This window comes from Ovis canadensis, chromosome 2 (genome assembly GCF_042477335.2).
Source record: "Ovis canadensis isolate MfBH-ARS-UI-01 breed Bighorn chromosome 2, ARS-UI_OviCan_v2, whole genome shotgun sequence".
NCBI classification, from domain to species: domain Eukaryota; kingdom Metazoa; phylum Chordata; class Mammalia; order Artiodactyla; family Bovidae; genus Ovis; species Ovis canadensis.
Genome location: NC_091246.1, coordinates 14,185,531 through 14,207,925, shown reverse-complemented (window position 1 = coordinate 14,207,925; position 22,395 = coordinate 14,185,531). Strand labels below are relative to the sequence as shown.

Below are 22,395 nucleotides of genomic sequence, written 5' to 3'. Positions count from 1 at the left end.
AACAAGTTCTCCCCCCACCTCCTGTCACACACAAATTCTTTGGTAAAATATAATAAAAAGGATTTTCTAGAAAAAGGAAAGAACAGGCATACAAAATCCAAGCCCACATTTTTAATTAGTTTTAACAGATACAAAATCACCCTGTCATATTGCTAGAAACATTTCTTTTTTTCCCTTTTTTTAAAAGATTTTTTTGATGTGGACCATTTTTAAAGTCTGTATTGTATTTGTACAATATTGCTTCTGTTTTGTTTTGGTGTTTTGGTTGCGAGGCATGTGGGATTTCAGTTCCTTGACTGGGATCCAACCCACACCCCCTGCATTGGAAGGCTAAGTCTTAACCACTGAACTCCAAGGAGGTCCTAGAAACTTTTCTGATTCGTTTATTCCCCATTTCCGTGACTACTTTGGCAGTGAGCGCTAGATCTACTTGACACCTTGCTTTCAGAAGGCTAGAATGAGACAGAATGTGATAGAATGAGCTTTCCTTGGGTTGGGAATTAGGGACTCAGTCACCTCACTCCCCTCTCTCTCTGTTCCACAGCTTGAGCCAGTGCTGGATACAGCAGGAGCAGAGAACCAGCGTGGAATGAGGCAGAGACATCTGCTCCCTCATAACAAAACCAGAGTTGGCAGGTAAGCCATAATCCCTAAGTCACCTCTGCCTAATGTACAAGGCTCTTATCTGCTCTCACCCAGACCTGGTAACTCAGCGCAGATATTACCACCATTCCAAGCTGCATCGATGTCTTGAGCATCTTGGAAAGCCACCCACGCCCTGCAGCACCGCTCCCCCACCTCGCCCCCTATGCCCAACTTACTTGTAAGGGATTTACTGCTGGAGTTTGGGGACCTGGCAAGCCCCTCCTTGTTCTCCAGGGTCAGTGAGAGGCCATAGTTCGTGTGGTGCTGGTGCTGGTGGTGGTGATGGTGGTGCCTTCCCGAAGCCTTGGTGGTGAACGGAGTGCCCCCGTTCTCCTCGAGGCGGAAAGGCAGCCGGTCCGAGCTGCTGAGCCCTGGGGAAGGGAGCGGGTAGCTGTGGAGGGTGTCAAAGTCAGGATTTAGAAAAGCAGAGAGTCTCGATACCCTTGTCTGTTCTTTAAATGATGTTCTCCAAGCATTGACAACCAAGAGAAATAGGTGCAACAAGTAGTTCCGCAGTTATTGCAGAACAGGACCCAGTGGCAACAATGGCAACTCAAAGGAAAAGCAGAAGGTGGAAATTTGTATTTATCAGAGATGTTAACCCTTAAAAAAATTCTTAAGTTTGAAATAAATCTCAATTTTTAAAAAATGACATCATCTAAATGGGAAGTGTAAATCAAAGGCAATCATCAAATTAAAAATAATTAAACACCCTACAATAATAAGATTACCATACAAACTAGAAGTCTTGGAGTCACTTTCTCCTCCTCTCCATCAACTCCACCATGAAGAAAGCACCTGTTAAATGTTTCTGCTACAACTTCTAATTCCAATTGCCCCACTTGGTGTTATTGCCCTAAGGCTCTTGAGACAGATTCTCAAAGCTCTCCCAGCCTCTATTTCTTCTTTAGCCCATCTCCACAAAGCAGCAGTCAGAGAGCTGTTCTGATTACACTCTAGAGTGTGGCACTCCACCCTCCGGGAGCTTGAATATCTCTCTGTTGCTAGTGATTCTTAAGATGAAATCTGATGAAAGCTATGGATCTTCTCTGCAGAAAAAGGCACCCAGACACAACATTTCACACTCAATTTTAGGCTCTCTTTCACCCCTCCATGGACCAAGGCTCAGAGCTTGGTTTGCAGGAAAAAATCAAAATTCCTTTATGTATCACTCATGTCTGCCCCCTGCTCCCCAACCAGTGATCCCATCCCATTCTCCTTGCAGCTCATCTTTGGCTATATTCTTCTCTATACCCCCAAGTTCTTCCCGTCCTGGGGCCTTTCACCTCTTTCTGTTCCCTGGAGTCATTCCTCATCACCAAATTCAGCTAAAGCACCCCTTCCTCCAGGAAGACTTCCAGCCTTTAAGACCCAGATTAAAGGTCTCCTCACACCCCTAAGCAGAGCCAATCCCTTTTTGTGCTCATTCCCAAAGACAAGATTTTTGCTGTTTACTCCTCCACTCTGTCTTCAGGGAGCTCACACCCCAGGGTAGGAAACTGTCATTTAATCAGCTACAGTCACACAAGAATGAGCTGTGAAGGGAGTATACAGGGGAAGGCAGCTAGTTTTCCTGGGGCTGGTAAAGGTGGGCAAGGAATCATTGGGGAAGGGGAGTCCACTGGGGGAGATAGTCAAGTTTTGATGGACTTTCTTAAAACAGAATCCTTTTTTTTTTTTTTTCTAAACAGGAAACTACATTTCTTGTGTTTGTATGAGGTTGATAATTCCCCTCAGGGTGGACCTATCAGAGCTCTTCCTCTTTCCAGGGACTTGCTCTGGAACATGATCCAATCAGGGACAATCAGATTTTCCAGGAGGTTTAACACATGGAAACAGAAAGAAAGGGTCTTTCTTCCTTTTTAAGAGTCAAACAAGGCTTTACTGTGACTTTTGTGGGCCCTCAGCCCTTTGGCCTTCATCTCTTCTCTAGAAAAAAATTTTTAAATTACATTTTATGACTGCATTTATATTATTAAAACAAAACAAATATATTAATATCAGATATTAAACCATTTTCTTCAACCAATAATTTATTTTTTTCTTCTCACTTTAAAAGAAATGAAATCATTTCTGTGGGCCCCTAAAAGTGGGCCCACAAGTGCCTTGTGAACCCAAGGCACTGCATCTGCTGTGCCTCATAGATAAGTCAGGTTTGGCTATGAGGAAGATATAAGTTGAGGCTACTTATGATCATATTCCTTGGACACAAAGAAGTATCTGTGGGAAGTGGTCAATGCACAGAGGGACACGAGATGAGCAGAGGTTAAAGCTAGATGAAAAGAGGGGGGAAAAATAACCATTACTGGTAGCATTTGAATCCCCTGGTTCCAGCCATGCCTGAAGCTGGTCTACCACTGAACTTCTCAGTTATAAGTCCTATTTATTTATTTATGCTTGATGTAGTTGGATTTCTCCCATTTATAACCCACATGCTCTAAATCAGTGATGGTGTGTTGTTTTCTTATTGCTTTTTTGCTTATTTGTTTTGTGGAATGTCTTCTGAGTGCCAAGGTGGAAATGGCTATTAGGACCCTAAGGAACAGTATGAGCAAAGGAATGCCATTTGAAAAAGCAGAATGGCTAGAGCGGGAATGAGAAGTGGAAAAGGTTTAAGCAAAGGTGTGACATGATTGGAGTTCCATTTTAGAAAATTCACGTGGAGGGCTGTGTGGAGGACAGATACCCTGGAGACTATGATGGGCTAGACGAACTAGGAGGCTGGAAGAGAGGGGCGGCCCTCTGGGCTAGATCTGAAGAAGCGCAGGCGGGGTGTGCAGGCCAGGCACGTGGGGCACAGGGGGAAGAGGTTCAGAGGAGGACTCTGCTGGAGATACAGGATGCTTTTCAGAAGAAACTGCACTTCTTTTTTTTTGCACTTTTTCCCCGCATTTTTTTGCCCCTAAGTTGTTCCGTGAGCTAGTCTCTGGCCCACCCTGGCTGCCTCCTAGAGATTTTGCTCAGGACAGTTCAACAGGGAAATAAACGTGTGCATGTGTAAGAATGTGTGGGTGTGTCTTTGGGGTCACAGTCAGCCTCACCTCTCCAACCTGAAGCATAACCAATGCTATTCACCCTCCTCACGGAGGCAGCAATGGCAGCAGAAAAAAAGTGCACTGAGGTGTCACTGGAATTTCTAGCGTCTTGTCTTATTTCTGCCCAACCTTGCGCAGGAATCTTGGCTAGCTGTCCTGGGCCACAGTTTCCTCCTCTGTGACAAGAGGGGTCAGGTGATTTCTGGATGCATTTCTAGGCCAGAAAATCAGCCTTTACTCTTGCCCCCAACTCATTTATCCAGTACTTGCTCTGCCCCAGGCACTGGGTTACATAGTTTACATTGACCATCCCATTTTATACATGTAGAGGCTTTGCTTAGTTCATAATGGGTGCTTCATAAATATTTGATGAAAGGAAAGAAGGGGAGGCAGGAGGGAGAGAAGGAAAGAAGCAGGGAGAGAGGGAGGAAGGATGAGTGAAGCGGTGGAGCTGGGATGTGACAACAAGGGTATGAAGAGCAGAGCTCGTGGGCATTATTTTCCCATGTCTCAAGTACAGTGAAAATAATATCTGTCTCAAGGAGGCACAGAGGCTGGGAGCTCAGAACAGAGAAAATGCCCTCGGCTTGGGAGACTTCACAACTTGAGGCTCATCCTCCATCCACCCTGTTAGTAGCACACTGCTGCCCGCCTATTAAAGGTCCAAACGGTCGAGGCAGCAAAAAACAACCAGAGAAACACTCAAAGCCAGAGGGACAGGCTGGGGGCACTGGAAGGACTTGAGAAGGGGAGAACACAGAGACGTGGAGGGGTCAGAAAACTGTGAATGCTTCAGCCTGGGGGGCCAGGAAAATGGCATGCTGTTAACAGGAAAAAGGAGTTTGGGAGTGAGGACTACTTGGAGAAGAGAAACCATGATTTAATTTCAAATCGGTCACACTGAATGTGAGAATGAATCCCCAAGGAACAAGGTGCCCTACAGCAGAGATCTGGAGTACATTCAGGGCTGGAGGTTTGAGTAAGTTTTGAGTAAGAATTTCTGAGGAATGGTAAATAGATAAATAGATATCTCCCATGTTCACTCCAACCTACTCTCACTCTCCGCTTGGAACATATGATGAAAAAGGACACTGAAGCTGCGCCCCGCTCAGGAGGAGGGAGTGCTGTGATTGATTGGTGATGTCTGCCATGGACTGGAAACAAGACAGTCATATCATGTATCTTCTTGTCTTCCCAAGTTAAAAGCGTGTGTGTGTGTTTTATTTCTAAGAAACCCAGAGTGAAAGGTTAAACAGGGAAATCAATATATGTGCAGGGAGTGATAATGTGTATTTAATGTGACTTTCACTTTATAACAACTTCTGGGGAAGGCTGAGAAAGAGACAAATGGGAAGAGAAATAGATGAGGGTCAGAGAAGCAGCATGGGTCTCTCAGGGTCAGAGTTTCTAGAAGAGCAAAGATTCCTAAGCAGGAGTGGAATGAGTTGGGTGCTTTCTCAGCTCATTCACACTAAGGACCATCCGGGAGGCCCTAACTTACAGCATTGTGTGGGGTTGTGGGTCCTCTAAGGAAACCACTGGGGCTGGCCTCATGGACTGTCCCCTGCAGAACTCCAGCGGGTGATGGTCATGTAAGCTATGACGTAACGGCACCCACTGCACCTGCCTTGTCCACCGAACCTCAGAGAAGGCCACGCCCACCCAGCAGCACTCAGCAGCTCATGAGCCTCAGGGCCCAGTGGCTGAGATCCAGGAGATGAGGCCAGCTCCATGCTCACTGTCAACAGAGACTGGGGTTCACCAGGTTTCTGGCATTCTGGAAAGGAGGTCACAAGTCCTGGTTTTCAGAGGGGGATGGAAGAGGTGCACACTCCCATGAGCTGGCAGTTGAGAAGGGTCTGGTGTGGAAGAAGGGGGCTTCTATGTGCCTAGCACATGCTAGGCGCTCTAATGGTTAACTTTGACAGTTACCCTGCAAGGAAGCTGGTGTGGCCCCCTTTTACACTGGGGCTTAGTGAAGGGAAGTAACGTGCCCTGTTAGCAGATGTGAGTGAGAAGTTGTGTGTGCATGCGTGCTACTCACTTCAGCCGTGTCTGACTCTGTGCGACCCTATGGACTGTGGCCTGCCAGGCTCCTCTGTCCATGAGATTCTTCAGGCAAGAACACTAGAGTGGATTGCCATGCCCTCCTCCAGGGGATCTTACCACCCCTGGGGATCAAAACCTGGTCTCCCGCATCGCCTGCATTGCAGGCGGACTCTTTACCACAGTGCCTCCAGGGAAGCCCCTGCTGCTGCTGCTGCTGCTGCTGCTAAGTCACTTCAGTCGTGTCCAACTCTGTGCAACCCCATAGACAGCAGCCCACCAGGCTCCCCTGTCCCTGGGATTCTCCAGGCAAGAACACTGGAGTGGGTTGCCATTTCCTTCTCCAACGCGTGAAAGTGAAGTCGCTCAGTCATGTCCAACTCTTAGCAACCCCATGGACTGCAGCCTACCAGGCTCCTCCGTCCAAGGGATTTTCCAGGCAAGAGTACTGGAGTGGGGTGCCATTGCCTTCTCCGAGGGAAGCCCCTAACTGGATCTAATTTCTTCTCTTCCCTTCTCTCTGGAGAAGCCCCCTACTCTCATTCTACTTCCAACTGTAGAGAAAAGAGCATTCCTCCTGGGGGAGCCTGTGTCACATGGGATGTTCTTGACTGTATCCTGATGGACACAGCTCTGCAGATGCATGGTTTATGGCCCTGGCTGATCCTGTCAGAGCTTCCCCACTCCCTGACTCTGGGATCCCGGCAGACCAAACACATGGTACTCAATCAAAATGCATTGTGTACTGAAAAATGGGATAATTATTCAGAGATTTATAATATTGTAACATTATAATAATTATTATATTATTGTACCATTAGTACACTAATTATTATAATAATTATAGTATTTAGTAAAATAATGGTATAAATGTTCAAAGTAATCCTCCAGAATCCATCGCCAGAATTATGACCTGTGCAGGGCAAGGATGGGGGAGGGTCTTGAGCTGAAACTTACAGGGCTTCCTCTCAGAAATAAGGCTGGGAATTATCAAGCGCTCAGAGGACCCAATCACATACTCTATAGCTCAGTCAAGTTCTGGGTGATGTGGGCTTTTGCAAGCAGCTCTGAGGATCTAATCTTAGATAAAAAAGCATAGAACTGTAGCAACAGAACCACTCAGATATCATCCAGGTGTGCTGCACTGTGCTTAGTTGCTCAGTCATGTCTGACTCTTTGTGACTCCATGGACTGCAGCCTGCCAGGCTCCTCTGTCCATGGGGATTCTCCAAGCAAGAATATTGGAGTGGGTCACCATGCCTTCCTCCAGGGGATCTTCCCAAACCAGGGATCGAACCCAGGTCTCCAGCATTGCAGGCAGATTCTTTACCAACTGAGCCACCAGGGAAGCCCAGTTAGGTGGTTTAAGATTCTGGATGAATAGTGAAAGCACTAGAGGAAACCCCTTACATGGCTGGTGGGAACGCCAAATGACACGACTGCTTCGAAAATCAGTCTGGCAGATTCTCAGAGAGGTTAAACATTGAGTTACCATAGGACCCAGCAATTCCACTCCTAGTTATGTACCCGAGAAACGAAAATGTGTCCATGTAAAGGCTTGTACATAAACATTCATAGCAACACTAATCATAACAGCCAAAAGGTAGAGAATCCCAGGGATGGGGGAGCCTGGTGGGCTGCCGTCTATGGCGTCACACAGAGTTGGACACGACTGAAGCGACTTAGCAGCAGCAGCAGAAACAACCCAAATGTCTATCAACAGATGAACAGATAAATATTATGTGATATATCTATATAATAGAATATCATTCAGCCATAAAACAGAATGAAATATCAATCCATGCTATGGCATGTATGAACCTTGAAAACATGCTAAGTAACAGAAGCCAAACCCCAAAGGCCACATACTACATAATTCTGTTTATATGAAATGTCCAGAATAGGCAAATCCATACAGATAGAAAGTAGACTAGGCCTGGAGGGATGGGGGAAATAAGACGTGACTGCTAATGGGCATGGGGTCTCTTTTAGGAGAAATGAAAATGTTCTAAAATTAAATTGTAGTGACTGTACTGCTTTGTGAAAATGCTAAAACCACTGAATTGTACAATTTTTAAATTGGTGAATTGCATTGTATGTAATTTATATCTTAATAAAGCCGATTAAAAACATCAACCAAGGGATATTTTTTAAAAAATCAATGTACAATCCTTACCCTGGCTAATTACATCATAATCTATCTCTAAATCCAATGTGCAGCCAGGGATAACAAACAATGCCCTAGTCCAATCACCTCATTTCACATAAGGGGAAATGGGGGCCTCCTGGGGGGGGAGGGGTGAGGTGACCAGGTCACACAGTGGGTAACTGGCTGAGTCTGGGACACCATCCAGGACTCTGACCTCTCCACTAGCCAAGCATCCCAAGCGCTGCCCATCTGGTGCATCTTCCCATCTGCCTCGGCTTCTATTTAAGGCACCAAACGCACTCATCGGGAAAATCCCAAGACCTCCTCCGAACCTCACTGCCTGAGACATCTCTGTGCACACATCTTGTCTTCTCAATGATACGGCAGGAACAGAGATTGTCATCTCACATGTTTTCATGTCCTTTAGTGATGTTGAGAAATCCAGTTCTACATTTCAGAAAAAAAAGAGACCTCTCCCTCACAATAGCTACCTAAATCCTTCTTTAAACTGGCTCCTTCCCAGGCTGGGTTGGGCACCTCTCCCCAGCTTACTCTTATCTTACCCTCCCTGACTCCTCTTAGAGCCATTCTCTGCTCTCCTCTGCCCGGCTCTGTTTCCAAGGAAATGCATTTTCCAGTTTCCCTGCCCTCTGGTTTCTATGTAGGTTTGACCAATGGGAAGCACCGACAGAAACTGGAAGGTGGGGAAAGGAAATAAGCCAAGGTATTTTCTCCTTCACTTCTCTCTTCCTCAGAGGATGTTTTCAGCAGTAACTATCAGCCCCCTGGGGCTTCAGCTTCCACTAGACTGGCTTCCTGTGGCCCCAGCTCCAAGGCTTTGGAACACTGCCATCTCTCTTTGTCCCTTTGTCTCTCCAGCTCTAGGAGTAATAAACAGGTTCTACTATTGTTCATTTCTGAGTTGCCTCACTGGTCACTCAAGCCAGTTAGTTCTTCATCCCTGTGTAATCAACTCCCTGTATTAAATTCCCTCTGTAAGAAAAGTCTAGAGTGATTTCAGTTCTCCTGATTGCCCATGACTGATACACAATATCTTCTTGTTCAGTTGCTCAGTCCTGTCTGACTCTTTGTGACCCTGGACTGCAACACACCAGGCTTCCCAGACCATGCTCAAGGGAGGTCCCTTCCTTAAGCCTCAGTTCCTTTGTCTGTTTAATGGGGATAAAAGCAATGCCTGTCACTAGGTTATCAAGAGCGTCTAGTGAGGTGATGCCATTGGTCATTGAACTCAGTGTGGAAACTGCCCTGTGCTTTGCAGATGGTTTCCATAGACTGGTTTAACTTTGTTTTCTTCTAGCGGTTGGCACGGGCATTACAGAATAGCCGACTAAGATTTCAAGAGACAACCACCTTACAGGGGGTTTGTCGTTGTTCAGTCAGCTGTTCAGTCGTGTCCGACCCTTTGTGACCCACAGACTGCAGCACGCCAGGCTTCCCTGTCCTTCACCATCTCCCGGAGCTTGCTCAAACTCACGTCCATTGAGTCGGTGATGCCATCCAACCACCTCATCCTCTGTCATCCCCTTCTCCTGTCCAATCTTTTCCAGCACCAGGGTCTTTTCTAGTGAGTCGGCTCTTGGCATCAGGTGGCCAAAGTAGGGGAGCTTCAGATTCAACATCAGTTCTTCCTATGAATATTCAGGACTGATTTTCTTTAGGATTGACTGGTTGGATCTCCTTGCAATCCAAGGAACTCTCAAGAATCTTCTCCAACATCACAGTTCAAAAGCAACAGTTCTTCAGTGCTCAGACTTCTTTATGGTCCAACTCTCACATCCATACATGACTACTGGAAAAACCATAGCTATGACTATACAGACCTTTGTTGGCAAACTAATGTCTCTGCTTTTTAATCTTCTGTCTAGGTTTGTCATAGCTTTTCTTCCAAGGAGCAAGCGTCTTTTAATTTCATGGCTGCAGTCACCATCTGCAGTGACTTTGGAGCCCGAGAAAATAAAAAAGTCTGTAACTGTTTCCGTTGTTTTCCCCTTTATTTGCCATGAAGTGATGGGACCAGGTGGCATGATCTTAGGTTTCTGAATGCTGAGTTTTAAGCCAGTTTTTTTCACTCTCCTCTTTCACCTTCATCAAGAGGCTCTTTAGTTCCTCTTCACTTCTGCCATAAGGCAGATAAGACACAATATCTATCCGTGTCTGTTTCTAGATTCTTCGTATTTTTAATTGATCTATTTGTGTATTGCTAAACCAGCACCAGACTGTCTTTTTAAAATATATTTTTATAGTTTTATGTATTTTTGGCTGTGCTGGGTCTTTGTTGCTGTGTGGCTTTTCTCTAGCTGTGGCGAGTAGGGGCCCCTCTTCATTGCAGCGCATGGGTTTCTCATTGCAGGGGCCTCTCTTGCTGTGGAGCACAGGGGCTAAGTCACTCCACGCCATGTGGGATCTTCCCAGACCAGGGATCAAACTCGAGTCTCTTGCGCTGGCAGACAGATTCTTTACCACTGAGCCAACAGGGAGGCCCACCAAACTGTCTTAATTACTTTTGTTTTAACATGTGAGTCTTAAATATCTGACGGGACAAATCCTGTTTCCTTTCCCACATCACTTTTCTTTTTTTCTTGGCTATCCTCATGCATTCACTCTTCCAGATTACAATTCAAGTTACTACTAAAAAAAAAATCCCACTGGAATTATGATTTGAAGCATTAAATATAACGGATTAATTTGGGAGAATGAATTCACAAGGTATTTCTTAGCATTTATTCAGATCCTCTCAAATGTTCTTCAGTCAGAATTTAAACTTTTTCCATAACAGTATGGAACATATCTTACTAACTTCATTCCTAGCTATATATCAGTTCTGTCACAGTAGAAAATGGGATCCCATTATTACATCTCTTCTAATTTTTTTTTACTACTAGATATATAAAACTACTAACTTTAGGCTATTTCTGCCTCTGGTCACTTTGCTGGACTCATTAATTGGAATTCGCTTGTATTTTAGGGATAATCACATGACTTTTGTTTTTGCCTTTCCAGCATTTATTCTTTATTTATTAATTGGAGGATAATTATTTTCCAATACTGTGTTGGTTTCTGCCATACATTAACATGAATTAGCCACTGGTATACATATATCCCCACCCTATAAACCTCCCTCCCACCTCCCGTTTCCCACCCCATCCCACCCCAGCATTTATTTTTTATTTTGCTTTCCTGGCATATTGCATTGGTAAGGCCTCTTGAATGATACTGAATATTAGCAGCCATCTTTGTCTTATTCTAAAACGGGTAGATTATCTTGTTTCAATATTAAATGTTGATTTGTGACGTATTGTAAATTAGGTTAGAGACAGTACTTCTACTCATAGCCTACTAAGAATCTTGAAAGATTAGCATGACTTATCTGAGTGAATCCACTCTGTTCCTAAGTGAACACTACTTTAAGGTGCTTTAAAAAAAATCTGTTCTCAAACTCTCTTGGATTTTGCCATGAAACTTATCACTCCAGGTTTTAGAATTCAGTTCTCAAGAATCTGTATGACATTTCCCTGTCTATTCTTCTGGCATTTCCCCAAGACTCTATAGTTTTTCAAAGAGTACTGGTAGGTTCAGCAACGACATATTCATATTTTCTTCAAGGCCATTGTTTTTTTTTTTTTCCTGAACCTGAAGACTTTTAACTGTAAAGCTTTAACTTTAAAAAAGACTTTAGCTGTAAAGTAAAATATTTCCTGACTACTCTTGCTTATCTTCAACTTCAATTTCATCCTCTTTGCTCTTTTTACCTTCTGTAGCTTCCTTGTTGAAAGAGAAAAGCAAAACAGAAGTTAAGCAGCTCTTCTTCTGTCCTGTTAATTTCATATACCATCCTCAAGATGGCTCTGCTATTAAATAGTTCATTTTTTTTGCTCCAACCAAAGCGTGCATCTATAGAGGTCCTTTTAAAAAAGGTCTCATCCCTTTGTTTTTGATATGTTCTACCTTCTCCTGCCTTTGTCACCTGATGCGAAGAACTGACTCACTGGAAAAGACCCTGGTGCTGGGAAAGATTGAAAGCAGAAGGAGAAAGGGATGACAGAGGATGAGATGGTTGGATGGCATCACTGATTCAATGGATATGAGTTTGGGCAAACTCTGGGAATTGGTGATGGATAGGGAAGTCTGGCGTGCTGCAGTTTACGGGGTCAAAAAGAGTCGGACCTGACTGAGCGACTGAGCTGAACTGACTTTCTTTAAAATGCTCTTTTAAACTGTGGGTTCTGAATGCCTTCCTCTTTCAGATTACCTGATATTTTCAGTTTTAACATTTTCAGGATGTAAAAATATTCCCTCTTAGATCTACCCTTTGTTTGATATTTTTGAAATCTAATCTTCTACAGATTAGAATACACAGGGGATTAAACCCTGAATTCCACTCATTTCCTATTATTGATTCTAAGACACCAGGAACATTTTCTTCTGAGGGTCTTGTCACCCACACATTCCAACCCAGTCTTCCTCACTGACCCAGCATTAACAACACAACACCAGCAGTGTTTCTTCTACCTTCCAAACAACCAAATCATCAGCCAGAAAGGCCAAGGCCTCAACGGATGCTCTGCTTGCAACTGAATGCCAGTGTCTGGATGGCCAAGAAATCCCCCAAGGTGATATGCTAGCATGCAGTCTCCTGGGAGAGCACAATGAACATTCTCCGTCCAAGGTCCTCTGGTATCTCCTCTGGGCTGCTCAGTTCACCCTTAGGTGCTGCCTGTTCACCCTTGGGTGCTGCCTGTACTCAGTTACTCTTTTACCTATGCTGGCTCATGTCTCGACCTCATAGCAGGGTTCCCGGAGGCAGGAACAGCTTCTACGTAGTCTACACAGCAGCACAGCAGTTCTCTAAACACCTTCCAGAGGAGCCTGGTTGGGTCAAACTGGCACCTGTTTTACTTTTAGCCTAAGTGGGGACAACTCCATATTCCTAATCAGAACTAAAGCATTAGGGTGAAGTGAAAGTTGCTCAGTTGTATCTGACTCTTTTCAACCCCATGGACTATACAGTCCATGGAACTCTCCAGGCCAGAATACTGGAGTGGGTAGCCTTCCCCTTCTCCAGGGAATCTTCTCAACCCAGGGATTGAACTCAGGTCTCCTGCACTGTGGGTGGATTCCTTACCAGCTGAGCCACAAGGGAAGCCCAAGCACTGGGGAGATGCTGACAAATATCTCAGTAGAGCGTCCTGACTGATAGGGTTCAGAAGGTTGCAAGTAGGTTAAACCATTTGTTCTCTCGGTTGCTGGAGCAAGTGAACAGGACTGGGGGAGCCTAGAGCCTCAAGCAGCCTTATCTGCTTACTCCAGTGTGGTTACGTGTGCTGTGCTTAGTCACTCCGCTGTATCTGACTCTTTGTGACCCCATGGACTATAGCCTGCCAGGCTCCTCTGTTGATGGGGATTCTCCAGGCAAGAATACTGGAGTGGGTGCCACGCCCTCCCTTCTCCAGGGGATCTTCCCAACCCAGGGACTGAACTCAGGTCTCTGCACTGCAGGTGGATTCTTTACCATCTGGGTCACAAGGGAAGCCCAAGAACACTGGAGTGGGTAGCCTATCCTTTCTCCAGGGGATCTTCCTGTCCCAGGAATCGAACCAAGGTCTCCTGCATTGCAGGCGGATTCTTTACCAGCTGAGCTAGCAGGAAAGCAGCTCCCCCACCCTCCCTCCCCCGCCCCACCCAGTGTGCTATACAACAACACAGTTTCTATGGGTGCCAAGGACAAGAAAAGGCTGGCAAGCATCATTTCTGGTCCATAATTCAGTCCATTAGCCTGGAATCGTGGCTCTTGACCGGGACTCTCTTAGCAGAATCCACTCAAGTACCACGCCATCACAGCAGATGTATCAGCCAGAATCCTCCCTCCTGACTGTGCATTAATCATGCTCTCTAAATACCCTTGGGGGAGAGGCGGGGAAGCGCTCACCTTCTGATTGCCCTGCACTGTGCCATGTATTAATTTACTTAATCTTTCAACATTTAAATAAGGAACAATTATTACTATCCTTATTTTACAGATTAGGAAACAGGACCAGAGAGACTAATTAACTCTCCCAAAGAGACACAGCTAGTAAATGGCAGAGCTGGGATCTGAACCCAGACGACGACTGTAGAGCCCTGTGCTCTCCTCAGTGCTAGGAGACTGTGGATCCACGGGGATGATGAAAGCTGCAGTACTGTGACGTTAAAAGGATGCTAATTGGCACTTAGCTTTGGCTGTGCTGCCCTTTAGCTGTGACCTTAAGTAACTCATTTCACCTCTCTGAGCCCCAGATGCTGCATTTTTGGATTTATTAAGCATTTATATGTTAGGAACTCAATTTAATGAAATAATTTGACCTCTACCAAGTCTGGCTGAGAGATAGAAGGTGCATTTACCCATCACGGTTTCCAGGACACCTGTCACTTATTTCCATTTTAATTTAGCAGAAACTAAACAGAGTAGGCATTATACCAACACACTGCTGCAAGTTCTTATTGATTTAGTGCAAGCATACCATTTGGTGGTAAGAGTATAATTGAAAACCATACCTTTCTCGTAATGGGTTTCAGAAGGAAACTGTACCTACATCTTAGAAATGTGACACATTACAAATATTAGGTCTATTAATTAGGGATGATTTCCCACAGTAACTTAGTGGTTATATATTTTTTAAAGTGATCAGAGAGAAACAATGCCACTACCTCATTTTTCTCTTGTCTGAAAAGGTCAAAATTACTTTTTTTTTTTTTTTTTTGCATGGCTTAATCTTTTATATGAACTACTAAGTGGCAGGGAAAAATTTTCCCCAATTTGTAAATATTTCTTTCAAGACATTTTCCAGGCAATCAACTTGGAACTGTCTAATGAGTGTTAACACGGGTGATATCTGAGTCCATAGTAGAGTGAACGCTCTTGTTTTCAATAGCTGACTAAATGCATGTCTGCTCAATTGCTCGGTTGTGTCCAACTCTTTGTGACCCCATGGACTGCAGGCCGCCAGGCTCCTCTGTCCATGGGATTTCCCAGGCAAGAATAGTGGGGTGAGTTGCCATTTCCTCCGCCAAGGGATCCTCCCAACCCAGGGAGTGAACCCATGTCTTCTGCACTGCAGGTTCATTCTCTGCCACTGAGCCACCAAAGCAGCCCAGTTTATCAGATGCCTGGCGCCAAAGATGGTGTCTTTCTCAAAAGCAATTCCCAGTGCCTATACAGTACCTGGAGAAGGCAATGGCACCCCACTCCAACACTCTTGCCTGGAGAATCCCATGGATGGAGGAGCCTGGTAGGCTGCAGTCCACGAGGTCGCTAAGAGTCAGACACGACTGAGCGACTTCATTTTCACTTTGCACTTTCATGCACTGGAGAAGGAAATGGCAACCCACTCCAATATTCTTGCCTGGAGAATCCCAGGGACGGGGGAGCCTGGTGGGCTGCAGTCTATGGGGTCGCACAGAGTCGGACACAACTGAAGCGACTTAGCAGCAGCAGCATACAGTACCTGGCACAGGGAGGCAGCAGACTAAATATTTGTTGGATGAATGGTATAGTGCATTAAAACTGGACTCTCCCTAGGTAACTTATCAGGTGTCCATTCATAACAGCTCCCTTCACCCTAGTCACGAATTCCCCAGTTGTCACTAATGTTACATTATGATCTCAGCAACACTGCAGAGAAAAACATTACACATCTTAAGGAATGATGAGGTTTGTTTGGTGGTAACTGGGTCTCTGTCCCATGTAAGCTACAGCAGGATATGTTGTTTCCATGCGTCAGTCCGGAGTTTTCCTTTGGTGACGCTGCTCTCCATTGGTTTCAATGAATGACTGTAGGCAGGTAAGCAAGTCGAACATCCGCCAGAAAATCCATTTTATCCTGATGTCATGCTTGCTCAGTTTTACGAAGCCTTAATCTGATTGTTTGTGTGGGAGGCCGTGAGGAAGGGCTCTATAACTTTTGTGGGGAGATCTAGGACTTTAGCAGTTCCAGATGAATTTCAGGATCTGGGGCCAAAGAATAAATATTTCATGAGTTCACTTTTGCACAGAAGCTCATGACTAAGAGCATATTCAACCTCTTTCCTGCCTGAAGAAAAAAATACTGACATGATTATCGTTGTTTTCCTCTAGAGAGCTCACTTTTAATGAATCCAACAGCGCTTTCCCTCCTTGGTTTCTTACAGACTCTTTTTTTTTGCCTCTCTTGTCTGCATTTCAGGGCCTCCTCAGCCTTTAAAGAAGAGTCTTCTTTTTTCCCTCTTTCTTTCTTTAGGTCTGTATGTATGTGGTCAGTTGTTTGGTTGTGTCCAATTCTTTGTGGCCCCAGGCTCCTCTATCCATGGAATTTTCCAGGCAACTATATTGGAGTAGGGTGCCATTTCCTACTCCAGGGGATCTTCCCAACCTAGGGATAGAACCTGAGTCTCTTGCATCTCCTGCACTGGCAGGAGGATTCTTTACCACTATAGCCACCTGGGAAGCCCTTCTTCAGGCAGGGAACAGCATTAACAGACTTGCCCCCAGCCACTGCTTCAAATGCATCCCCAACAGCATTGCAAGAGAGCCCTCAAGGAACAGTTAAGACAAAATAATTGTTGCCATGAAAGCACAACTGCTGGGTATAAATTAATGTCTAAAGAGCCCGTCCTTGAACTTATGGTTGCTGGGAGGAAGGATGGGCTTCCAGAAGGGATAGTTAAGGATTTTGGGATGGACATGTACACATTACTATATTCAAAATGGATAACCAACAAGGACCTATAGTAAGCACATGCAACTGCTCAATGTTATGTGGCAGCCTGGACGGGAGGAGAGTTTGGGGAAGAACGGATTCATGTGTATGCATTAGTGCCTTTGCTGTTCACCTACCTGGAACTGTCACAATGCTATTAATTGGTTATACCCCAATATAAAATAAAGTTTTGTTGGTTTTTTTTTTTTTTTAGAAGAGTCTGTTCTTTATCAGCCTCTGCAGTCTGAAAGAGCTATGGCAGATTCAGGCATGAGCTGCAAGGGTTATTTTTCTATTCAGCAGACACCATCCAATACACCCAAATGAATGAAATTATTCATTCCAAAAAGAAGCTCAGGTTAGATGAACAAAATGCATACTCTGTTCAGGGTCGGTTTTAGACACTCTAATTGCACAAGACCTAGTGTAAGCAGGAGCTAAACACTGGGTACGAGGTTCTGAGGCAATACAGAAGGGGATTCATTTATTTTGTCATTTGTGCTTAAAAAAAAATCTCAAATGGTCTTCTCTCTGTCCTTCAATTCTTGGAGGTTAACCTCTGAAGCCATATACTGGGCCCGTTTTAAAGGCTTGCAAAATTGCCTTTAATATAGTCACAGCATCCCTACCCAGCCATGAATGCAGCTGGTGCAGTTGTCAGCATAGCAACACCTTTTTGCTTTTGAGGTCTCAGCTGTAGAAAGAGGATGTGTAAACCATTCACTATTCAGTAGGGGATGACATGAGCCTACGGGGATGTTCCTATAATTATTCTAGTTCTTTTAAGTGGATTGCCTAGGCTATAGCAGTTTTGGTATTTTAAATTCTGCAGTCTTCCCCCCAGTCAAAACAGTAGCAAGTCTTGGAATGTGGCTGTGATTTCAGATTGCATGGATTAGAATTTTAATTGTAATTAAATGTAAATCCATCCTTCCCTGATCAAATGCACCAGGGAAATTCACAATGTCTGAGTAGAAAGTTCTTAACTCCCAAACAGGAAAGGGAATGTAGATATCAGAAATCAATTCCTTTATCCTGGATATTTTTAGGCTGCCCCTCTTCCGTTTTCAAATCTCCGGGGCATGAGGTATCATGCTGATTGTTACTTGAACTTCTTGAAAAATGCTTTTACAGACTATCTGGTAAAGATCAACTCTTCTCAGCCTTCCCTGCCTTCACTATTAAGAAGGCTGAGATGATGGGTTTCAGTTCACCCATCTGATCTTTACTAAAGAGCAGGACCCCAGATTAAGGGCTCCAGATGTTTTCACAGTAAACAAAGAACAAATGGCATTCAAAACGAGGAAAAGCTACACAACTTAACCTCTACAGGAATGCAACTGAAATAGAAATTCTGATTTTTAGACTAATCAGACTAATAAGGTTTTAAAAAGTTAGCAAAAGCTAGGAGCATACTTCCTATGGGATCACAGAGGCCCTGTCAGATTGCTATTGTGAGTGCAGAGGGGAGAGGTATACTCAGATAGAACATCTCTGGAAGGAAATTTTATTAGGCAATATCCAAATTAAATGTGCACATTCCTTTTGGCCCAGCATCTCTACTTTAAGGAATTTATTCTTCAGATGGATTTGCTCAAGTATACAAAGCATACAAGTTGTCATTTCAGAGATTCAAGGCAGCCTAAATGTCCATCAATACTGATTAGCTAAATAAATATGTGCTTGTTTATATACAGAATAGCTCTAGATTGATAAGAAATGCTGACAGTAGTTGCCTCTGGGGAGAACTAGGGAATAAAATGGTGGAAAGGAAAAGTAACTTTTATGGATATTTTTGAATTTTTACCACTCTCTGTATTACTTACTAAAAAAAGTTGAAAAGCACAGCAGTTCCCTTTATTACTAACTTCCTACTTTGTCTCCAAATAGTTAAAAGCATCCTCTGTTTTGTGGAAGGTGAAATCCCAGGTTGGGACAGGTTGGAACTGAATGGAAACTCTGTTTCAATTCTCTCCACTTCTGAGTCCAAAATGTCCCAGCAGAAAGGATTCTCCACCAATTCCTTCTCACCAATTCTTCAGACCAAGTCTTGCAGACTGGAAAGCATTGCCCACATTTCCCCTGAACAGTTACTTTCCCATATTCTCAGGCAGAAATATCATTCTATTTCCTTTTATCCCCTCTCAAAAGATCCCCATGCTGTTTCTGCTCTTCGCTTGTTAAGAGTTTCAGAGCCATGTCTTTACCTATTGTGTGAACCTTCTTCCATCTGATCTTTCCTTTGGAACCAAGCACCCCTTTCTGTTGCTAAACTTAGACCATACATCTCAACCCATCAACCTAGGAGATACACCATTCCTTGAGCTAGACTTTCAATCTTCTTGTCCTACTTCTTATCCCATGGACGGCTAAGGCCTTCAATCTCAAACTGCTAAAAACTGCTACCAGCTAGCATCAAACATACCAGCTAGCATCAAACATACCAGCTAGCATCAAACTATGCGTCTTACACACATGCTGCTGCTGCTGCTGCTGCTGCTGCTAAGTCGCTTCAGTCGTGTCCAACTCTGTGCGACCCCAGAGATGGCAGCCCACCAGGCTCCCCCGTCCCTGGGATTCTCCAGGCAAGAACGCTGGAGTGGGTTGCCATTTCCTTCTCCAATGCATGAAAGTGAAAAGTGAAAGTGAAGTCGCTCAGCCGTGTCCGAGCTTAAGGAAATGCAAAACTATGCCAAGAGTTCAGATGAAGCAGCTGCTTATGATGCATCCGTCCATTTACTTTTGAATATTATGCCTCTTAAAAAAAAGTCAGCCTCTAATTAGTTAAAATTGAGACACTAAAACAAAGGCAAACAAAACTAAATAAGAAGCTGTGCTTACCTGCCCACCTCAGATTGTCCTGGAGTGGCCATTAAAAGGATGGTTCTTAGGCCTCGCCCCAACCACCTAGAGCCTCATCATCTCTATTTTTAACACACTGTTCAAGCAATTATTTGGCTTCCTAATTTTTTTTGGAGGGGGGCAGGGCTTTCTGCAGAATTGTTGAGAATTTCTTCTTTAGTGGAGTCTTAGCTGAATGTCAATTTCACCTCTATTTCACCTTTTATATACTCTTGGGATATCTTAAAATGCAATGCCTTTCTATAAAAGGACAATATGAAGGATCTTTGTGGTGATGGAAATGTTCTTCATCTTGACTGTATCAATGTCAATATCCAGGTATGATACTGCACTACAGTTTTGCAGGAGGTTACCACTGGAGGAAACTGGTAAAGGATAAATCGGATTGATATTATTTTTTACAACCGCATGTGAATATACAATCATCTCAAAAAGAAAAAAATTACTTCAAAAAATTAAAAATGTGCCACCTTTCATGTGCAAAGAAGGGACTCTCCTTCATTTAGCTGCAATTTGCTTTTCCTTTATCTCTGCCCTCCTTATACCTTGCCTAGGAATTTGTCGCCTCTGGTAGCAAAATGCTGCAAGCAGATCATCCTAGGCCTATTTAGGGTTATTTACCTGGTACTTTGGGAAGATTCAGTCAGACAGGGAATTGACTTACAGCCAAGTTTAGGAAATATTGATCAAAAGGGATCGATATGGCTGCTCAGGGAGCTCTCTGATGAGATCGGATCTTAAAAGACCAGTTAAAAGCTAGAGTCAACAGCAACAAGAAGGATCTATCATTAGTTGAGTTCAGACCAGGACCCAGGAGGCTCGAGTCACTGACCTGGAAGGATGGTGGGATATTAACAGGCAGGAAAAACAAAGGGCTCATGCACTGTCCTTTTTCCTTTATCTTTGTTGTTAAAGAGAACCACTTTCAGTGGAAGTGGTAGACCAAGAGATGAAACAGGCAAGCAGGTTTTGAACGCCAAGGTAATTACCTGTCATGATTTCAAGACTTTCCGTCCACATGAATTACATCAATCTGATGACACTGTCAATTCACTGTTACATCTTCTGAGAGATCACAGAAAAACAATGGATATTTACAAGGTCAGTAAGTAACCAAGTTTCAAAAAGGCAAAAAGCTAATCCCTTTAGTTTATGGAATACTGAGTATGGTTTTGCCGGCACATAATATTCCAGAAGAAATGACTAATTTGTGAGCTCTCAGGAAGGAAGAAGGGGATCATCTCAAATGAGTGATTCAATATGAAAATAACTCTCAATCTCTGCTTCTTTGAAAAGGGTGCTGTTGGTACATGAATGCCTCCATGGACAGGGTGACCAGGCTGCAAGAGGAAGGGTGGGGGAATGGACAAGGTATGGAGGAGGGTTATTAGCTCACTGGTGATGGTGATGAACAAGGTTACAGACAACTGGTGTGGAGGAGGGACAGACAGACCGAGACTACACTGCTGGTGGTGGGGGGTGACACCCTAGTAGTTCTGGATTTGAGTGTCGTGACTCTTCAGCATCATCTAATAAGTCTCCTGTAGATGTGGATCAACAGGGTCCCAAGTGGTGGAATAATTAGCAGTGAAAGGTCTTAAAGTACAGATGGGCAGACAGACTTTGGGGTCAGAATTGAGTGACCACCTCTCAGCTGTGTGACCAGGGGCAAGCTGCTTGGTTAGACCTAAGCCTGAGCTTCCCCATATGAGAAGAGAGTATCACAGAGCAGTCAGGAAGATCAAATGACGTGACATATGCAGAGTTTGACGCACACATCTGGCTACTGGCCCCTGAATGTTTCTGTGGATCAGTGTCCACCTACCAGGGTTTCCAATATCACATGGCTAGACTGTCCTCTGTCCCGCTCAACACTATAGCAATGCCTCCAATGAGAACACATAGGTACACTGAATAATATTCATGGGAGGCAGATGAATCCAGAAGATATGTGGTGGTCAAAGTCCTGTTCAAAAGACGATGCTCCCACCTGGGTACGGTTGTTCAGATCAGACCAGCTCAGAAGTGATATATTCCTGCCTGTCATCTGGTGAGATGTTTCCTTTAGAATGAATGTAACATAATTCATCTCCTGAACAGACATTCATTGAGCACGTGTTATTCATCAGGCATTGGGGAACAAAGGAGAGTGTGACCCAAAGCTTAGACCTAAGCAATGTACCACCTCCAAGATGAGATGAATGAGAGAGGCATAAAATAGTGAGTATATCATTGACGTACACAGAGCGGGGAGAAGTAGTAGAACAGAGCACAGCTCCTAGCTCAGCTGCAGAGGTGGGTGGGGGCAGTCAGAGTCCCTGGGAGAAGACAGCGATCACGAGCAGAGGCTTAAGGGATGAGCAGGAGTTGGGCAAAGAGGATGGGAGTGACAGCATCCTCAGCAGAAGGAACAGCATTTGCAAAGGCACAGATGGGAGTAACAGCAGGGTATGGGGAATGCCAGGAACTGCAAGCAGTTTGGTATTGTAGGAGTTTAAACAGGAGGGTGAGAAATGGGGGAAATACCCTAGCTGGAGCAATAGGACAGGAACAGATAGCGGGGGATTTCCAGAGAAGGCCTTGGACTTCGTCCTATGGGCGATGGAGAACCCTGGCAGATGTCAAGCCTTGCAAGGATGCAATCAGATGGCGTTTTAGAAAGATCACTCCAGTGGTTGTGAGGAGGATGAGTTTGTCAGGTGATAGGAGTCAGGGAGATCAGGAAAAGGGCACCTCTCAGCCGGAAAGAAGATGCTGCTACAGATCACTGCTGACAGAGAGGAAACGCAGATAGACAGATACTAAGAAGGCAAGCTGAACAGACCTGGGGTCTGCCTAGATACACAGGGCAAAAAGGAGAAGAGTTGTATATGACATAAATTCTTATCCTGGGTAGGAAGAAGAGAATCCAGGTGAAGTTACTTTT

General features: G+C 44.4%; 1 protein-coding gene across 16 annotated transcripts in view; it reads right to left on the bottom strand.

Annotated features, from left to right (window-relative positions):
- The window catches only part of EPB41L4B (erythrocyte membrane protein band 4.1 like 4B), a 144,185-nt gene that overhangs the window by 42,712 nt on the left and 79,078 nt on the right, over positions 1-22,395 (bottom strand). For all 16 annotated transcript variants that reach the window (XM_069575484.1, XM_069575485.1, XM_069575486.1 and 13 more), the window contains exon 16: positions 822-1,036. In XM_069575484.1, the coding sequence (XP_069431585.1) occupies positions 822-1,036 (215 nt within the window). The remainder of the gene's footprint in view (positions 1-821; positions 1,037-22,395) is intronic.